The sequence below is a fragment of the Choloepus didactylus genome, chromosome 9 (genome assembly GCF_015220235.1).
Source record: "Choloepus didactylus isolate mChoDid1 chromosome 9, mChoDid1.pri, whole genome shotgun sequence".
Classification (NCBI taxonomy): Eukaryota; Metazoa; Chordata; class Mammalia; order Pilosa; family Megalonychidae; genus Choloepus; species Choloepus didactylus.
Window position 1 is genome coordinate 67,509,620 of NC_051315.1, and position 18,977 is coordinate 67,528,596.

Below are 18,977 nucleotides of genomic sequence, written 5' to 3' on the forward strand. Positions count from 1 at the left end.
ACATCTGATTTTTAGTTTAGGTGCCCAGCAATTAGGTACCAGGCTGGGAGTGTGTACACCATGCCAACAGTTTTGCCAGGAGTCACTCTATTTCTGGGGAACTGCTTTATCTGTGTGTACAATCCCCAAAACTAGGGCTCTGCCTTGAGACCATGTGCCCTTGGGTTCCTGCGCCAAAATGGACATGGGACTCTAAGTTGCTGCTTGGGTGTCTCTGATGGCAGGAGGTGCCCATGCCAGAGCACTGCCATGGTGTGCCTCTTAAGCCATGTGAGACCAAGCACAGAGGAGGGATTTGGACTGGAAGGTCCACCCCACTCTTCTACCCAGTTTCCAGAGGGTGGAATCTGTCCTTTGATTTAGCTGCCTCTAAGGGGAAATGTTGCCAGTAACGTCTTTGCTGCCATCTTGATGATGCCACTTTCTCCACCATCTCCTTTGAAACCAGAAATGAAGTGAAACTAATTAAAGCTCCAGCCTAGCACCAGCTTAGAACTAGGGATGAGTGAATTTGAATAATCAGTCCCTCATTCTAGCTGTCTGAAATATAAAGCACATATCCTCTTGTGCCAGTCTGGATGTATTATGTCCCCTGAAATGCCTTGTTCTTTGATGCAATCTTGTGGGGGCAGATATATTAGTGTTGATTAGGTTGGAACCTATTGACTGAGTGTTTCCATGGAGATGTGACTCAATCAACTGTGGGCAAGACCTTTGATTGGATAACTTCCATGGAGGTGTTACCCCATCCATTCAGGGCGGGTCTGAATTAAATCACTGGAGCCATATAAAAGAGCTGACAAACAGAAGGAACTCATAGCAGCTAAGAGTGACATTTTGGAGAACAACTGAGAACGACATTTTGGGGAGGAGCTGCAGCTAAAAGAGACATTTTGGAGAATGCCATTTTGAAACACAACCTGGGAGCAAACGAAGAAGATGCCAGCCACGTGCCTTCCCAGATAACAGAGGTTTTCCGGATGCTATCAGCCATCCTTCAGTGAAGATACCCTATTGTTGATGCCTTACCCTGGACACTTTATGGCCTTAAGACTGTAACGTTGTAACCAAATAAACCCCCTTTATAAAAGCCATCCATTTTTGTTTTTTTTTCTTGACGGCAGCATTAGCAAACCAGAACACCTCTCTATGAAAAACAGAACACAACAACAAAAATTATCTAGCTCAAACAGTATCTAGTAAAAATATTATCTACCCTTGCCCTTCTATCAAGATGTTTGGTATGCAATAAATATTTATGAAGTCATGCAAAGAAGCCAGAAAATGTGACCCATAATCATGAAAATAAATATTCAATAGAGGCGAATGCACAGATGTCCTAGGTGTTGGAATTAAAGGCCAGGAATTTAAAATAACCATTATAAAGAATTTTTATGTTAAAAATTGGGAGGAAAAAGTGGACAGAACTGATGAGCAGGTAGGAAATTTCAGCAGAGTAATGGAAGCTTAAAAAGAACCAAATCAATATTTGTAGAACTGAAAAATACAGCATTAATATAATACAATAAAATATCAGAAATAGATGGAGTTTACAGAAGGCTAAACAGAGAGAAGAAAGAATCAGTGCACTAGGATAGTTTAATAGAAAATACCCAAACTGATGCCTGAGGGAAAATAAAAATGAACAAAACAAAACAAAAAACCCAGAGTCAGAGATCCGTGGATCAGTATCTTATGATTCAACACATATGTAATTGGGCCGAGAAAGACACAAGAAAGGACAAAGGAAAACAAATATTTGAAGAGATTAGCCAAATATTTTCTGAAAATAATGAAATCTATCAATTCTTAAATCCAAGCAATTCAGTGAACCCCAAGCAGGAAGAAATCATAGAAAACCACAGCTAGGCACATTATAGTTAAATGACTGAAAAGCAAAGACAAAAAGAAAACATTAAAAGCAGTGAAGAAAAAAAAGGCACATTACATTCAGGGTAACAATAAAAATGGTGACAGATTTTTCATTAGTAACAATGGAAGCCAGAGACAGTAATATTTTAAAAGAAAGAACTGCCAACCCATATATTAAAGTGGTTAGTTCTAAGCAGTAGGTTACCATTGATTTTGTTTTCCTCTTAATACTTTTACATTTTATGTAAAAAAAAAAATACATTGCTTTCATAATTTAAAATCTCTTTTTAAAAAGGAAAAAAGTTATCATATATGGGCCATAATTAATATAGAAGAACATCAGGAAACAAAGTGACTAGTCTTTATCTTCATATCAAATATCTAAATTATTAGTACTATTTTTTATTAGTCTTTGAAAAATATTTTTATCTGAGGATCAACTGACACAACAATTTTTTATGTGACAATAGTCCTTATGTAAAGATATTAAAAGGAAAGAGCAATCATATCTGTTGGGACATATCAGGAAACATTAATGGAAGAGATGAAATGTGAGGATTGTTTGAAAGCACTTCAGCAAATGAAGAAAAGACTTAGAGTAGTAATTTAAGAATATTAAAAAAAATAATCCAGTTATTTTTGTAGAGGACTGAAGTGTAGGTTGAGGTAAAAAGAAGATTTATGTGAGTAGTGGAGAATCCTGAAATCTCTAACTTGTAGGCAATGGAGAAACAAATGATTTTAAAGCAGCGATATAACCAGTATTGCACTTTAGAAAAATAGATCTGTACATTTTAAGTACAATGGTCGGGGTAAAGAAAAACTAGAGCCAGGATTATCAACTTGAATAAAGCAGCATTAATACAAGGAAGAGGAAATAAAGGCCTGAACCAACGGAATAGCAGTGACAATGAGATAATGAGGCATGAAATTGACTGGGCCTGGCAACTGACTGATGTATAAAGTCAGGGAGAGGAAGAAGTTAAAGATAGACCCCCATGAATGAAAACACCATAGTAATATTCTATTAGTTACATATATATTATTAATATAAAGTACATATTATAAATGTTTGTAAGTGAGGTGGTATTGTTAGATATGTTAAATCTTAACTTTCAGTAGTGTATACAGGGACTGAGAGTTAGTTGGAAATAAAAATCTGAAGCTTCAAAGAGAAAGAGTGAACTAGGAATGTATATTGGGGATCATCGGTTAGATATGATGGTTGAAGACAAATGAATGGCTCAAATTGCACAGGGAAAGAGTACAGAAAGAAACAGAAGAGAATATATCAGCCTAACTCAACTTTGAGGACTGTTTAGAAGAGGGGTCAATAGAGGAGATTAAGAAGGAAAGATCAGATACCAACCACCTAGGTAAATGATCACAGAAGCCAAAGGAGAAAAGAATTTGGAGACTGTGGTAGAAAACATGGAAAGTGGGGAAAATTTTAGAACCATGACTGATCCTCCCTAGGATGGTTGATTTCATGTGTCAACTTGGCTAGGTTGTTGGGTCCCATTGTTTGGTGAAGCACTGGTCTGCTTGTTACTGTGAGAGTATTTTGTAGATGGGATTTGCATGTACAATCAGTTGATTGACTCTACAACCAACAAAGGAGATTGCCCTCAGCAGTGTGGGGAGTCTCCTCATCCAATCAGCTGGAGGTCTCAAAAGCCAGAACTGAGGATTTCAGAGGTCAGAAGAATTTCTGCCTCTATTTCAACATTGGTCTTGCTGGATTTTCCAACCAGCCAGCTTCCTCTGGGGAATTTGAACTAAGGACTTCAGTATCACCTTTATTGGAGATTCCAGCTTGAGGACTGCCCTATGAGTTCAGATTTGCCAGCCCCCACAGTCATGTGAGTCAATTCCTTATAATAAAGCTCTTAATATACATAATGTTGATTCTGTTTCTCTGGACAACCCTGATGATACATTCCTCCAATCAAAAAGATTTCATGAAATACCTTTGGGACCCTGGTTATCCATAATAGGCATTATTGAGACAAAATAAATGAAAAGATAAATACCTTCTCATAGTTATCTCAAGGAAATGTTCCATAGTCAACTGCCTAGAACTTGTAGAATTCAGTTACAAAATTATAAACTGACAATTTTTTACAGATATTTCAATAAGACTATGATCTAAATCTTTTAAAATGGGTATTTAAAAAAGCTGTTAGCAAGTCACAAAATGCTTCAGGCACCAGTTAGACAAATTAAGTTCACTCATTCATTCATTCAACAAATATTTATTAATTAACCTACTATATGTCAGGTACTGTTTTTTGTACAGGTTTAGAAACTGGTTCTCCTTATACCAAAGAAAATGGAATATATTACAGATATTTGTAAAATTCTAGTAACTCACATGATGAGTACTGCAATAAAACTAAAATTGCTGTCCTCTTCTGTGTTTTTAAGGTTCTTCATCTTTGTTCTGGATGCTGATCTTTCCTATGGCCTTGAAATAAACAAGTTACTTACAGGCTAATTGCCACTGTGGACTGATTATTTTCTGTTCTGTGATAGGACGAAATAATCACAGTATGAAGAGATAAGAGAGGTTAAAGATGGAAAGTGAGTACTGAACATAGGTATTCACTGGTGACCTTCTGGATAATTTCTCAATTGAGAGATGGGAATGGAAGTCATTGTAAGGGACCAAATAGTGAGTGGGTATTTAAACAGGAAGGAAATGGCACCCTCTTGACCCATTTCATCTACTGTCTTCTATCTAAGTCAACAAATATCTATAAAGGAAATGCTAATATCTAATACCATGTTTGCCTTTTGTGAAAGGAAGACTTAGAGAAATGACCTCACAAATTGATTACTGCAGATAAATTGTTCTCACCCTTCACTATGCATCAGAACCACCAGAAGAGCTTTTTAAAATGCATATGCTTAGGCCCTACTTCCAGAGATTCTGATTCAATTGGTCTGGGAAAGTGCCCAGGCATCAATATTTTTTAAAAGTTCCCTTATTGATACTAATGTGTGGGCTGTATTGAAATACCCACAGGTCATTGTTAGACCTTTCTTTGGGTAAGAAGAATTAGAAAGTGAAAAGTTAAAGTCAAACTATCCACTTAATTTGTTTTTACTGTGTTATTCAACGAAATTGAAAAGATTTGCCATGATTATTCTCTTAGGGCCTTTTTAAAAGCCACAATTTGATCACAATTTATAAACAAGCTCAATAAGAACCTGGACTTTTCATGGGGAGCAGCTTTCAAAGTTTGTTTTGTTTTATTTTAAAGTAATTTAAGGTATAGTGGTGGCTACAACTGGGAACTAATTACCACATAACCATTTCAGGGAAATAATTCATTTGGATTTCCTTTTTCTCCTTTCTCCAAGAGAAGTGTTCACATAATCTAACATGTCTTCTGTGAAGAAGAATTTACAAATGAGAACAATTCTGCGTCTGTTGGTGCATTGCATTTGGCTTTGTAATTGATAGCCTGTATCCATTAAACCTGCAAATGAAGCTAGGTCTTTGAAGGGCAGGCATTTATTATTTGGACAATCAATGGATCATGGTGACAGTAACTTGGTCTGGAGAAAATCATTTTGGTAGATAATAAGATGTTTAAATGGGATTCTTTCTGTCTGAGTCAGTAGGTGAGAACAACAGGTAGTACATTCTAAAGCGAGTCACTAGGCCATCTGTGCAAGACTTGGAAAAAAGATGCCCCAAACAAGCTCTGCCACCTCCAAGCTGAGGTCCTTCTTGACCATCTCTGCATTGTACAAGAAAAGAGTAAGTTTTCATGAGAGAGCCCTAAACTGAGGATTTCATAATCAGGGTTTCTTAGTTTGGATTTTTCGAGGATTCCTGCAAGAGAAACACTTGGAGAACTGAACACACATTTATCCTAAAGTACGGTGTGGGAACAGAGACCACTACCTGATTCATAAAATATATAAAGGTTTGTGAGGGGCTAGAATGCCCTGTGGGCAGAAGGAGGAGAGATAGCTGCTTTGAGGGTGATTTGCATTTGTGCCATCTGATGGGCTGAGCCGTGAATTTTCCCATGAGCCTAATGGACCAGTGAAAGGTAACCAGGCTCATGCAATCTTTAAAAGGACTCTGACCAAGAGGTCTTCCTGGAGGGGTGAGATGACCTCCACAGACGGAGAATCTGAATGGGCCCCTGGAAGCTAGGGACTGAGAGAGGTTTGGACGTTGTCAGTCAGGAAAGGCAAACCCACATCAGAAAAGTACTAGTGGGAGATTTCCAGCTCCAGGGCCCCAAAGGCCAAGAAGTTTGTAATTCGGTAATTTTTCTCCAAAAAATTCATGAAAACAACCAATGGTTAAAGAAAAAAAAAAAAGAATGTTGGTGCCTGACACAGAGGGACCTGAAACCAGGTTTGGATGGTACCAGTCATGTAAGGCTTTGCCCTTTCATCCGATCTCCCTCTTGTCCCCTGCACCTGTCTTGGGGGGAAGGGGGAGGTGAATTGAGGAAGAGTGAAGAAACCCACTATGATCTTCTTTCCAGCACAGGCTTCTAATCCTGGTAGAGGGAAGAAGTGCTGAGACTGTGTCAGAAGGGCTGTGGAATCTACCAGAGTCCATCCAGGAGTGGGGAAATTTGATTCAGCAGAGTAAGTTTAAAGCAAGGAGGGAGAATAAAGTGGTATTCTTCTTGTATCCTATAAATCTACATGTTTCAATCAGCCACTTAGATAAAATTCTCTCCTTAGGGTTTAGGAGACCCCTGATAGAATCATCCCTTTCACTTCTCTCCTCTCCTTTACCTGTAGAAAACCAGGTTGGCCCCTTAATCCTCACATCTAAGGAAACACCTCAGGGGACTTGGTATGTGGGACGAGCCCCTTCCCTGCAGCCAAAAAAAGAAACTGTACTCATGGACTTTGGGGACCCAGGGCCTGGGCTCTTTCCCTTCCATAGTGATTTCACAGTGCCACCCAGACTGGGACAGATGTTAAAAGTCATCAGACCTCCCCAGGGGAGGAGAAAATATATTGTAAACAAAGGATTGAAACTCCCCTCCCCTGATCACTGTAGATAACAAATCTCCACACCCTTGTGTCAAAAGACCCTGTTGAACATCCCAGAGTAATTTGGGCAGATAATAAAAAATATATTTACAGCCTCACCCTCCCCAGCCCTGAGGATCTGGGGGAAGGTGGGGAAGTGTTGGACTTCCTCACCTGGACTGGTGTTGATGTTGTCACAAACACTGGGACTGGCGGTTTGATGTGCTGAGCCCTTGATCATGGGACATGCCCTTATGAAGCTCGTTACTGCAAAGGAGAGGCTAAACTTGCATATAATTGTGCCTAAGAGTGGCCCTCTCTCTCTCTAACTGAGCCACCTCGACAGGTGAACTCGCTGCCCTACCCCCTACGTGGGATCTGACTCCCAGGGGTGTAAATCTCCCTGGCAATGCAGAATATGACTCCCGGGGATGAATCTGGACCCGGCATCGTGGGACTGAGAGTATCTTCTTGACAAAAAGGGGGATACAAAATGAGACGAAATAGTTTCAGTGACTAAAAGATTTCAAACGGAGTCAAGAGGTCACTCTGGTGGACATCCTTATGCACTGTATAGGTAACACGTCTTAGGTTTTAATGTATTGGAATAGCTAGAAGTAAATACCTGAAACTACCAAACTCCAACCCAGCAGTCTGGACTCCTGAAGACAATTATATAATAATGTAGATTACAAGGGGTGACAGTGTGATTGTGAAGACCTTGTGGATCACACCCCCTTTATCTAGTGTATGGATGAGTAGAAAAATGGGGATAAAAACTAAAGGACAAATGGGGTGGGATGGGGGGATGATTTGGGTGTTCTTTTTTCACTTTTATTTTTTATTCTTGTTCTGGTTCTTTCTGATGTAAGAAAAATGTTCAGAGATAGATTGTGGTGATGAACACATAACTATGTTATCATACTGTGGACAGTGGATTGTATACCATGGATGATTGTATGGTGTGTGAATGTATTTCAATAAAACTGAATTAAAAAAAAAAAAAGACCCTGTCGAAACTCTGCTCTCACACACTCCTTGTGCTAAACCCTTATAAACCATCCCTTACACCTCCTGCTTTGTAGAACACTAACTTCCATCTTTCCCGGCCTGCCACCGTGGAACCATATCTCCTGTAAGTAACTCCTATTAAACTCATGTCTGACTCCATGCCTGGGGTGTTTTTCAGTCTCATGGCTAAGATGGGTGGGAACGTGGGCTGTAAAGGGTGAAGGGAGTAAAAAAGTGGCTATGCCAATCTGTGACAGCAAGACTGCCACTTAGAATGACTTCCAGCTCCTCTGTCCCAGCCGAAGCTTTCCCTTTCAGAGTACAGCCATGGCAGACCAAATGATTATTTGTGGCTCCATGCATTCATTTATTCAATATACTTTTAATTGAGTAACTATTGTACATAAAACTCTGAAGAGACACAAAGATTGCTAAGACATGATCATGCCCTTCAATGCAGATGTGGGCTAGCAGAGGAAAAAATACAGACTCACAGTAACTATAATACAGGGCAAAGGTAATAATTTTCAAGAGAGGGACAAATAACCAAGGGACTCAAAGCTTTATAGAGAAGATTACATTTAAATCAAACTTTGAATGATGGGGAAAATTTGAGGGAAGATAGCACAGTTGGAACAGAGAATAACAAAGGTGGGAGGGTATGTTAAAGATCAGATGGCATTGAAGCAGGCAGTTGATTTGCAGACTATGAAGTAATTGAGTTTGTAAGTAGCATAGAATACTCTGAGGAGAGAAATGAGAGCCATGGGTAGGAAAGTAATTTAGTATGTTTTCCCAGGGAACCAAAGGCCAAGAAGTTTGTAATTTGATAGGTAATGGGGGAATAATTCAAGGTCTATGAGTGGGTGAGCAGTGCAATCTAAAATACAGTTTAGGAAGTACAGGTAGAAGGCTATTGCAATGCCCAGACAAGAGGTAATGAAGTCCATAAGTAGGATGCCTGCTGTGGGAACTGGAAAGGAAGAAAGAGATGGAAGAGGCATTTGGGAGGTGGACTGAATGGAGCCTGGCTCCTTTTCAGAAATGCCCTTTCCCTTCCCCCTCTTCCACCACCATTCCTTACCTTTTCTGCTCATAAAGCTATATAAGGTTTTTTTAATACGTAGGTTTATATTTCCCAGAAAATTTCTCATCAGTATTAGGTGAGGCTCCATTTGCAATAACCATGAAAGAAACCCCAAAGGATAATTGTTGATGTTCCAAATGAAGAACTAATATTCTATATCTACTTACATATTCTGGGCTTTAAGGTAAAATTTCTCCCTCCTTTATCTTAGGAGTTTCACTCTCAGAAATATGAACATATATTAGTATACTTCTTGTGCAGCTCTTGGCTGCTCATGCCAGAATGAAAATCAGGATCATAAAAATAAAAATTAAAAAAAAGATAGCAAATTCCTCTTTTTGTTCCATTATTCAGCTTTAAGAGCATCTTTGCTCTTTAAGAGTTTAAAGTGTTAATTTTATTTATTTGGGAAAAAGTACTTTCATCATAGAATTATATAACTAAATTATGAGAAATTAAGAAAAGCAGTCCTCAAAAATCTAGTTGATAACTCAATTGTTAAACGAAACCCAGATAATGTGTTAGTCATTTCATTTTTTAAAGTCCAGAAAAGTAGAAAATATTTTATATGTTTATGTTTCTATTTTTTTTTACCATGTGTGGCTTTGGCTAGCAGCTGAAATTGCCAGTAAATGGCATCAGGGAAGCAACAAGAAAGCTTCTTAAGCCATAGCATGGAAAGCCTTTTTTGGGGGCAAATCTTACCCTAAGAGATGTATGATTTTTGAAAATCTGCTTGGTTGTTTTAGACATGGGGAATTTTGTATTTCCATGCCCTGAACTTTTGTTCAGGAACATATAAGACACCGCGAGCTACAGACAGCAGGCATGTACTGAGTGAGCAGTAGGGCCCTGAGCAGCTGCAGTTGTGATGCTGCTGGGATGCTTGGTGGTACAGCACAAGGTATGTCGAGGAGCTAGGAAACCAGGAGCTCTCTCAGCATGAACTTCTAATAGAAGTGATATTTCTGACAAAAGGGGCGAAGAGTTACCCTTCCCTGGTGCACTATCATCACAGTCTTACAGCAAATCTTGGGTTGAGTAGATTGAACTCAGTGCACATAAAGGACAGCAAATGCTCTGATTAATAAGAACAGCTAACATGAACCGAGTACTAACTGTAACTAAACATTCTCCATTATTTTATTTAGCTGTTAAAAACCCTTTCAGAGAGGAAAAACTGAAATCAGGGACACAAACAGGCATTTACACACTGATGTTTATGGCAGCATTATCCATGATTTGCAATGGATGGAGGTGGCCTAAGGTTATATCGACTGATGAACGGAAGGGCGAACTCTGGTGTATATGTACAATGAAATACTGAGTCGCTGCAGAAAGGAATGAAGTCATGTGACATGCAACTAGGTCAATGAACCTTTAGGACATTATGTTGAGAGAAATAAGCCATAAACAAAAGGACAGATATTGCATGGTCTCACTGATATAAACTAACTATAATGAACAAACTCTGAGAATTGAATTTGAGAGCATAAGTTATCAAGGGATAGAAAGTGGGCAGAGATTGAGCAATCAATGACTAAGGAGTACAGAATGTTCAAATAAGGTTCACTGTAAAGGTTCCTAGAATGTAAGCTCTTACAGCAGTCACATCTATACCTGAGTTTTAACTGTTACTTCTAAATTCTGAGATGCTGTGCTCTTTGTGTATAACCTGGTAGTTCCCTAGAATATTGGGTATCTGCGTGACACCTGAGACTCAGAGTTAGAGTTCTGCAGCTCTGAAAGACAGCATTACTCCATACAGCAACTGTTACAGAAGCCGAAAATGAGATCAGACTTAAATTAGAGACATGAATGAAATGGACCTGCTTAGGACTAAGGTAAATCAGAATGCAGGGTAAAGGATGATATTGTCTGTATTTTAAAACTTCAACTTTGTTGTGAGACCAAAGGAAGATATGTTTATTAAGTTCAAAATTTAAATTTTCTAATTTAACCTGGTTAGTTTATTTAAACAACCTAATTATATGGAACCTAGAATAGGGAATGAGATCTTATCATCTGTACAGGTTAATGTAATACCCGGATACATTCCAGAGTATTTGTAAAGTTCCCTTGAGGGACTGGGGGAAAATGTGGAACTATTAAACATCCCTACCTGGGGAGTTCCTGATATTCTCTCAAGCATTAGGGACTCCCAATTTAATAAGCCAAGCCTTCAATCTTGAGGCTTGCCCTTATGAAACTTATTTCTACAATGGCGAAGCTAGGCCTGCTTATAATTATGCCTAAGAGTCACCCCCAGAGAGCCTCTTTTGTTATTCAGATGTGGCCTGTCTCTTTAAGCCCAACTCTGCAACTAAAATCACCACCCACACCCCTACGTGGGACATGACTCCCAGGAATGAGCCAAGCCCTGGCAGTGTGGGATTGAGAATGCCTTACTGTCCGAAAGGGGGAAAAGAAGTGAAACAAAATAAAGTTTCAGTGGCTAAGAGATCTCAAATAGAGTTGAGGGGTCATTCTGGAGGTTACTCTTATGCAAGCTTTAGCCAGATATTGCAAACTACTACGGTACGTCAAGCCCCAACCAAAAGTATTGCTGAAAACCCTAGGGACCCTGGGCTCTAAGTCTTCATAAATTTTTTTCTTAGTAAGTTTATTTTTACAGAAATTTAAGGCCTGCAGATTGATCCCATGCCGGACAAGCCCTGAAACCCAGAGGTAACAGTCTCTCCAAGAACATCGAAGTTTCGTTCCTCTACTCCATAAGGTCAACACCCCTTTCCAGCACAAAGACATTAGAATGGTCATTGCCCAGATATACCTGAAGACTGAGAGAAAGATCAAACGAGAGAGTGGAGGTGTAACTGGGAAATTAGGATTTAACAAATGACTGTGACTTCTGACTCATATAGATATTTCTTTTTAGTGTCTAGTGTTTTAGAACAGACAGAAGGAAATAAATGAAGTTATTGAACTGTAATCTAATAGCCCTGATCTTTGATAATGATTGTATAACTATATAGCAAAAAATAAAAAACTTCATTGTCCGTGTTTGTATGGATTGACCTCTGGATGTCTTGTTCTGTTCCACTGATCTATATATCTATCTCTGAATACTACACTGTCTTTGTTAACCTACCTCTATTGTTAAGTCTTAAAATTGGGTAGAACACAATACTGGTGTTCATAAGGGGGTGAGGTAAGGGGTATGGGATGTATGGGGTTTCCTTGTTTCTTTTTATTCCTTTTTCTGGACTAATGCAAATGTTCTAAAAATGATCATGGTGACGAATGCACAATTATGTGATGATACCATGAACCATTGTTTGTATACTTTGATGGATTATATGGTGTGTGAATATATCTCAATAAAATTACATTAAAAAAAACCTTTTAGAGAGATATCACCCTTTATCATACCCATTAGACATATGAACAACCTGAAATTGAGAGATAAAATAACTTGCCCAAGGTCAACAGTTAATGAAACAGGATTCAAGTCCAACTGAATCAGAATAATGCTAAAGTTAGCATCTTAAATTTCCCCACACTGCTTTTTGTTTAAGTAAAGCTGGCAGCCCACTTATAGGAGATACCAATGTGAAACTAGCTCTACATAAAAAGTGTACTTCCAGTGAGCTCTGAGTATATCAAAGAGAGGTTGTACTCAGCCCAATTTGGGAGGACTAATCTTCCTAGAAAACTTATCTGGAGAATGTTTATTGCAAGAGGCTGCACCAATGAGGTATTTGTATTAAAAAAGCCTCTGGGGAAACAGAATGATATGCTGTCTCTCAAGAGTCTCAGAACACAAATTAGAAATATATTCACATGACCTCTCCAGGCCATGAACTATGGGTGCTCCCCTTCTGTGAAGGGAAAGGCTTACAGGGTGGTTATTCTCACAGAGGGCTGTGGGGTGGCTTAGTTGTCTTCTCCCTATCCCCTGCTTGCACCAAACTGAACAAGGGTACTACAGAGCGTTACTCTGATTAAATCCAGTTGGGCTTGAATCCTGTTTATTAGCTGTTGACCTTGGGCAAGTTATTTAACCTCTCAATTTCAGGTTGTTCATATGTCTAATGGGTATGATAAAGGGTGATATCTCTCTAAAGCATTTTTTTTTTCATGTAATTTTATTAAGATACATTCACACACCATATAATCCATCCAAAGTATACAAACAGTGGTTCACAGTATCATCACATAGTTGTACATTCATCACCATGATCATTTTTAGGGGACTATGAATAAAATTCTGGAAATGAGAAAGTTGTACTTGGACATAGCTTTTATTGGGACAATATCAAATAGGATAAAAACTGAAGAGAATAAGCAAAAATGAGGCAGCACAAGGAGAGGAATTTGACCAGACCTGAGCAGGGAGACTTCCCTTAGCCACAGTGGAAAAGGGTGGAGGAGAGATGGAGATGATACTGGGATAGCATGCATGTGGTTCTATGCCCCCTGGCTTTCTCTCTCTTTTGGCTCTGTTGTTTTTATTATTATTTTTTTACCTGTCTGGATCATTTTGTGGTTTGGATGTACTATGTCCCCAAAAGACGCCATCCATGTTCTTTGATGCAGTCTTGTGGGGGCAGAGGTATTAGTGTTGATTAGGTTGGAATCTTTGGATTAGGCTGTTTCCATGGAGATGTGACCTACCCAACGATGGGTAACACCTTTGATTAGATTATTTCCATGGAGGTGTGGCCCCACCCATTCAGCCTGGGTCTTGATTAGTTTACCGGAGCCCTATATAAGGGCTCAGACAGAAGGAGCTCACTGCTGCAGCCAAGAGAGACATTTGAAGATGGCCATTGAAAGCTGATGCTGACATTTTGGAGAATGCCATTTTGAAACGCAACCTGGGAGCAAGCAGATGCCAGCCACATGCCTTCCCAGCTAACAGAGGCTTTCTGGACGCTATTGGCCTTCCTTTGATGAAGGTACCCTATTGTTGATGCCTTGATTTGGACATTTTCATGGCCTTAAGACTGTAAATTTGTAACCAAATAAACTCCCTTTATAAAAGCCAATCCATGTCTGGTATTTTGCATAACAGCAGCATTAGCAAACTGGAACACATTTACATTCTTTTATATAGCTCAAATCCTTCATGGGACTAGGCTGGTTATTCAATACATAAATATAAATACATATTTTTAATAGAAATATTTATATTTATACTCATGTACAATACTTATAAATATGTAAATTTAAACTATATATGCATATATATATGTGAATAGATATAATCATTCAGCATTTAATGTAAAGTATTTGTAGATCTCATTCCAGAGTTTGGGTTTAGTAGTTCTCAACAAATCATTTTTTTTGTCTTCCTAAGGCCCTGAGATAAGAATGTCTTTCAGATATTCTTGATGGATTCCTGGAATGGGGAGTAAGGTAGATGACACTTGATCAATAGAGTAAAGAATTTGGTACATGCTTGGGGTGGGGTGGGGTAAACAAAACCAAGATGGCAACACCAGAATTCTGACTGGAGTGTTACTTTTGACACTGGCACAAAATAAAGCACTCAGAACATATAAGTCAATGCTTTAAACTTCTGAAGGAGTGAGACTGTCACAAGGCTCAGAGCTGGGCTGGGAACTTGGCAGTGTTGGTAATACTTTTTGTCTCTGAGGAGAGAAGGAATCTGCTACACAAACGAGGATATTCACTCTGAACACAAATAAGCAATTTATGAATGAGGGATAGGTGGCTAGAAATACTAGGGTATATTAGCATTTTCTAGGTAATGGAAACTGTGGCTCCTTGGGGTAGGAGGGAAATTAAGAAACAGTGCCAGTGAGAATTCTGCATTTTATGGAATCTCCTCACTGGGGGTAAGCAGCCACCCAGGCTTCAACCCAGTATTTTTTAGCCTCTTCTCAACAGGATGAAGCTCCTCTAGAAGGTAGGTGAGGAGCAAAAATATGGGTATATATGAGATGTTTTGTGTGTGTCTCTGTATGTATTAATCATGCCATGATGGTATGAAGTAGGGATTAAGGTGGGACTATTGCACAGTGTATCCTTCTTTCTGTATTTGAGGGAACTGAAAAATAATAGGGTGAGCCAACTCTGTGGCAATCAGAATTTGACGTTGGTGAAGGAGGCATGTGCTGTTCCAAATTCCTGTCTTTGCTCTATTTCCTAATCCATGGGATTTCTCAGGAATAAAAATACTACTACAAACAATAATATAGTGATTATTATAATGGCTATAATTCTAATGACTGATTATTAAAATCTTCACATGCATTATCTCATTTCTCAATTCTCACAGTTGAGGTAGGTGACAAAGCCAGAATTTGAAGACAGACCTTAATGCTCTACTAGTAATTATCAGTTGTTGATTCCAGTGTAAAATTCACCCACTGATTAATTCATCCTATGGATATTGTTTTCAGTCCTTACTGTAAAGATGACACATGTAAACAAAGTAGGACTATCGCAGAAGAAAAAATGTCTCTCCCCTCCATTCTCTCCTTCCTTCTTTCCCTCCTTCCCTACCTCTATCCAAAAACCATTCAGTAATTACTTCCTCTGTGCTAAGCACCCTGTTAGGCACTGGAAATAAGATTATGAAAAAGATAAAAATCTCTGTGCTTCCAGAGCTCACAGTCTAGTCAGAAGAAACAAGTATATAAACAGGTAACTATAACTTTATGTCTTTTAAATCTCAAATAAGAATACTGCAGGTATCATCGGTTTACCTATTTATACTTTCCCTTGATTTCCCCTTTCTACCAATCTCAGGTTTGGTACAAAGAATATTCTGAAGACTTGCATTTATTATATTGTACCATTCTATATACTGTTATCTATGCACTGACATTTTATCTGCTTTACTTATGTACTTCAGTTATAAACGAAATCTTTGGTAATATCTACAGTGCAGAAGTTGGAAAAACACGTCTTGGGTCAAAAGAAGCATCTGAGACTCAGACAAATGAGAGCTGTTCTTTTAGAAATCAGTGTGTCTGAGGGGAGATGCTGTGTAGGCACAAGAAACAAGTCAGAGTTCTGGATGTGCTGTGTGTTTGGGGCAATGTAGTTGGAGGGGTGGATAATAACAGGAACAGCTTCCTAGCTCTCTAGGTCCCATCTTCATAGTAAGGTTTTCTTCTGTGGTAGGAAAAGTTGTGAATTTCCAGAATATCCATACATATTCAAATCTGAGTTCATAATACATTTTTAATCCTGTCAAAATTTTTTGATTTACCACTATTTTATAAAACCTATGATTTGAAATCTACATCTACCCACAGGACATATATGGATGGGCTTCAAGAAATCTGTGAATTTCCTAAAATTGCATGCATATGTGCATTTTTCTAGAAAGGGTCTCTGCTGGGGAAGTCATAGACACAAGGCCATTTCTCAGCACTGAACTATCAGCCCCTCCTTTTCTACTGTGCGTGGATGTTTAAATATGTTTCCATTCCACAACCTGTGGAGATGTTAGTTCTAGTGGACCCACCTGACTATATCTTAAACCCAACCAGGAACAAGCAGCCCTGGCTGCTTGCCAGAGTAGGAACTCTGCATAAAAGTTGATACATGCTTTTTGCTCAGTGGCAGGGCCCCCTTCCCCTGGGTTGTATAAATACCCCACTCTTGGACAGCACCTATTTGTCTCTCCTCTCTGATGTGAAACAGAGCTGCAGAGCTGCCATCCAGGGACCCTGATCCAAGCAGTTGGCCTCCCCAGGGGATCAGCCATGATGGGATGTCTTCCCCTGCTCTTTTGGAGCCTTTGTGCTGTATAAGTAATAAAGTGGCCATTTGCTGAGAGTCTGTTGTACTTGACGCTGTTTCCCATGACACACTGTTTCCCATGACTCACAGTTTCTAGCCTTCATCAAATTCAAATCCATGATCCAAAAATGATTGAGTCAATGAATATAAATTAAAAATTGAGAAATTAAGCACCATCACAAGAAGCTTTTATCCCTCAAGCATTAAGGCATTTTAGCATCTGATTCTGATATAAATACTGTACTTACATCAAGAGCCACGGACTGCTTGGCCCAGGATTTCTTCACTTGATCATACATAATGGTGTTATTGATGCCAAGGCCACAAAAGATGACAAAAGCCTATGAAAGAGAAACTCCACTAATTAAAAATTGTGATACTCATTGGCAAAATCCAAAATGAAAGGAGCCAGTCATCAGGCATGGGTCTGACAATGTAACTTTTTTGTACAGAAATGTGGGCCTTGGGGAAGTATACACATTAAAATTCTTAATTACTACTGTCATGTAACAACTTTATAGCTCATATTGCATGAGAGGAAAGATATTAATGTCAGTATAGAGCCATTCAACAAAGAAGCTGTGAGTTTTATGTGTGTGTGTGTGAGAGAGAGAGAGCGAGCAAGAGAGAGATTCTTGACTAGATAAAAACAATCATGGGATTTTCATGTTGGCCACCAGTATAAAGCTTAAAAGGAAGCCCATTAAAGGCTTATCTGTCCAACTAAAGGGGGCCTGGAGTAAATGAAAGCTTGTAAACAAAAGAAAGGTAAAGGCAATAAAGCTGGCTAAGCTAACTAGGGGTCTCATGATCTTAAAGACATGTGAACTAGACAAAGCTAAGACAATAATGCTTTGGAGAGAAGAGGGAGTGATTCGATTCAGTAATAAAATCAGGATCAAAGTAATCAATGATTGCAATATAATTTGATTAGTGAAAAACAGAATCAACTCTTACCTAAACATTTATATAATTCTTTCACTCTTCCTTTAAATTTTGTCACACAATTTAAATATAATAATAGTTGATTAATCATAATTTATGCTTATAAATTTGGGCAAGTTGCAATGAGGAGACTATTGGTGACTCAGGTAAAACCTTTGGTTTATACATTTATTTTCTTACCTCAAAAAGTCGTTGATCTGCATCATCAAAAGGTTTCCCATCAAGTCTGTTTAACACTTGAGCCACCCCTGTGGGAAAAGTTTGGGGTATGTGGTCATTGCAGTATTGTACATTGTGGTACTACAATACAGTAAGTCAGAGTAAACTCTATGACTCCGTTAAATTGTGGACAGTTTAAACTCTGGTCTCTCTATGCCTGCTGGGTCCATGTGAGTAAATTGGAGGTGTACAGCAATGCAGTCCATTTTCAAAGGCTGCAACATTCAGACCAGGTCTAATTAAAGCCTGGAGTTTTACCAAGCATCAATAGGATTCCCTTAAAAAGGTTTTCAAGGTGGCTATGCACCATAACTCTGATATAATTGATGTATATATATACCAGTTATCTATATCTATATCTGAATATGTACATACTTGTAACTGAGTATATATATTAAATTCCCTGAAGCACAATGATTGAGTAAGGCAGTATGGTACAGTGGAGTAAGACTGTCTAGGAGGGTTCAAATTTCACCTCCACCATCAGCTATGTTACCTTGAGCAAGTTACCCAACTTTTTTAACACTCAATTTCCTTGTCTGTAAAATGGGGATTAAAAATGTAACTCTCTCACAGGGTTTTATGAAGATTAAATTAGATAATGTTTGAATGTTTATAAAACATCTAGCATAACTGGAGTAAACATTCAAATGTCAGGAATTATTACAAGCAGGCGTTGATATGATAGTTACTTTCAAAGCAAGGATAGGTCTGTTGCCTGCTACCAATGGGTACATGTAGTTCTAACAAAATTTACTTGAGCTTCCTCTCTCCAAAGTTCATTTCCAATTTTATACCAGATGTCTTAGGGCAGGACTATCAAAACACACAAGTCTAACCAGAAAAAGCTCAACAGTCTTGAACACCATTACTCTGTATCCACATTTAGTACAAAACCAAAAAATAGCTGCAATTCTAAAGCACATTTGTACTTTTAAAAGCATCTAACTTCCCTTGAGGGAGGTAAGTCATCATACACTAGAAGACATTTATAAGTATAACATAATTTTTTTAAACAGTTAACAGGTAGACTACAGTCCTAATTTTGAAGTAATAATAGATGATAACTGTTTGGATTAAAATGTAG

General features: G+C 38.6%; 1 protein-coding gene across 1 annotated transcript in view; it reads right to left on the reverse strand.

Moving 5' to 3' along the window:
- The window catches only part of PDE11A (phosphodiesterase 11A), a 457,660-nt gene that overhangs the window by 170,245 nt on the left and 268,438 nt on the right, over positions 1-18,977 (reverse strand). Inside the window, exons 8-9 of the mRNA XM_037848985.1 lie at positions 17,852-17,919; positions 16,975-17,067 (exon numbers count right to left, since the gene is read on the reverse strand). Coding sequence (XP_037704913.1) covers positions 16,975-17,067; positions 17,852-17,919 — 161 coding nt within the window. The remainder of the gene's footprint in view (positions 1-16,974; positions 17,068-17,851; positions 17,920-18,977) is intronic.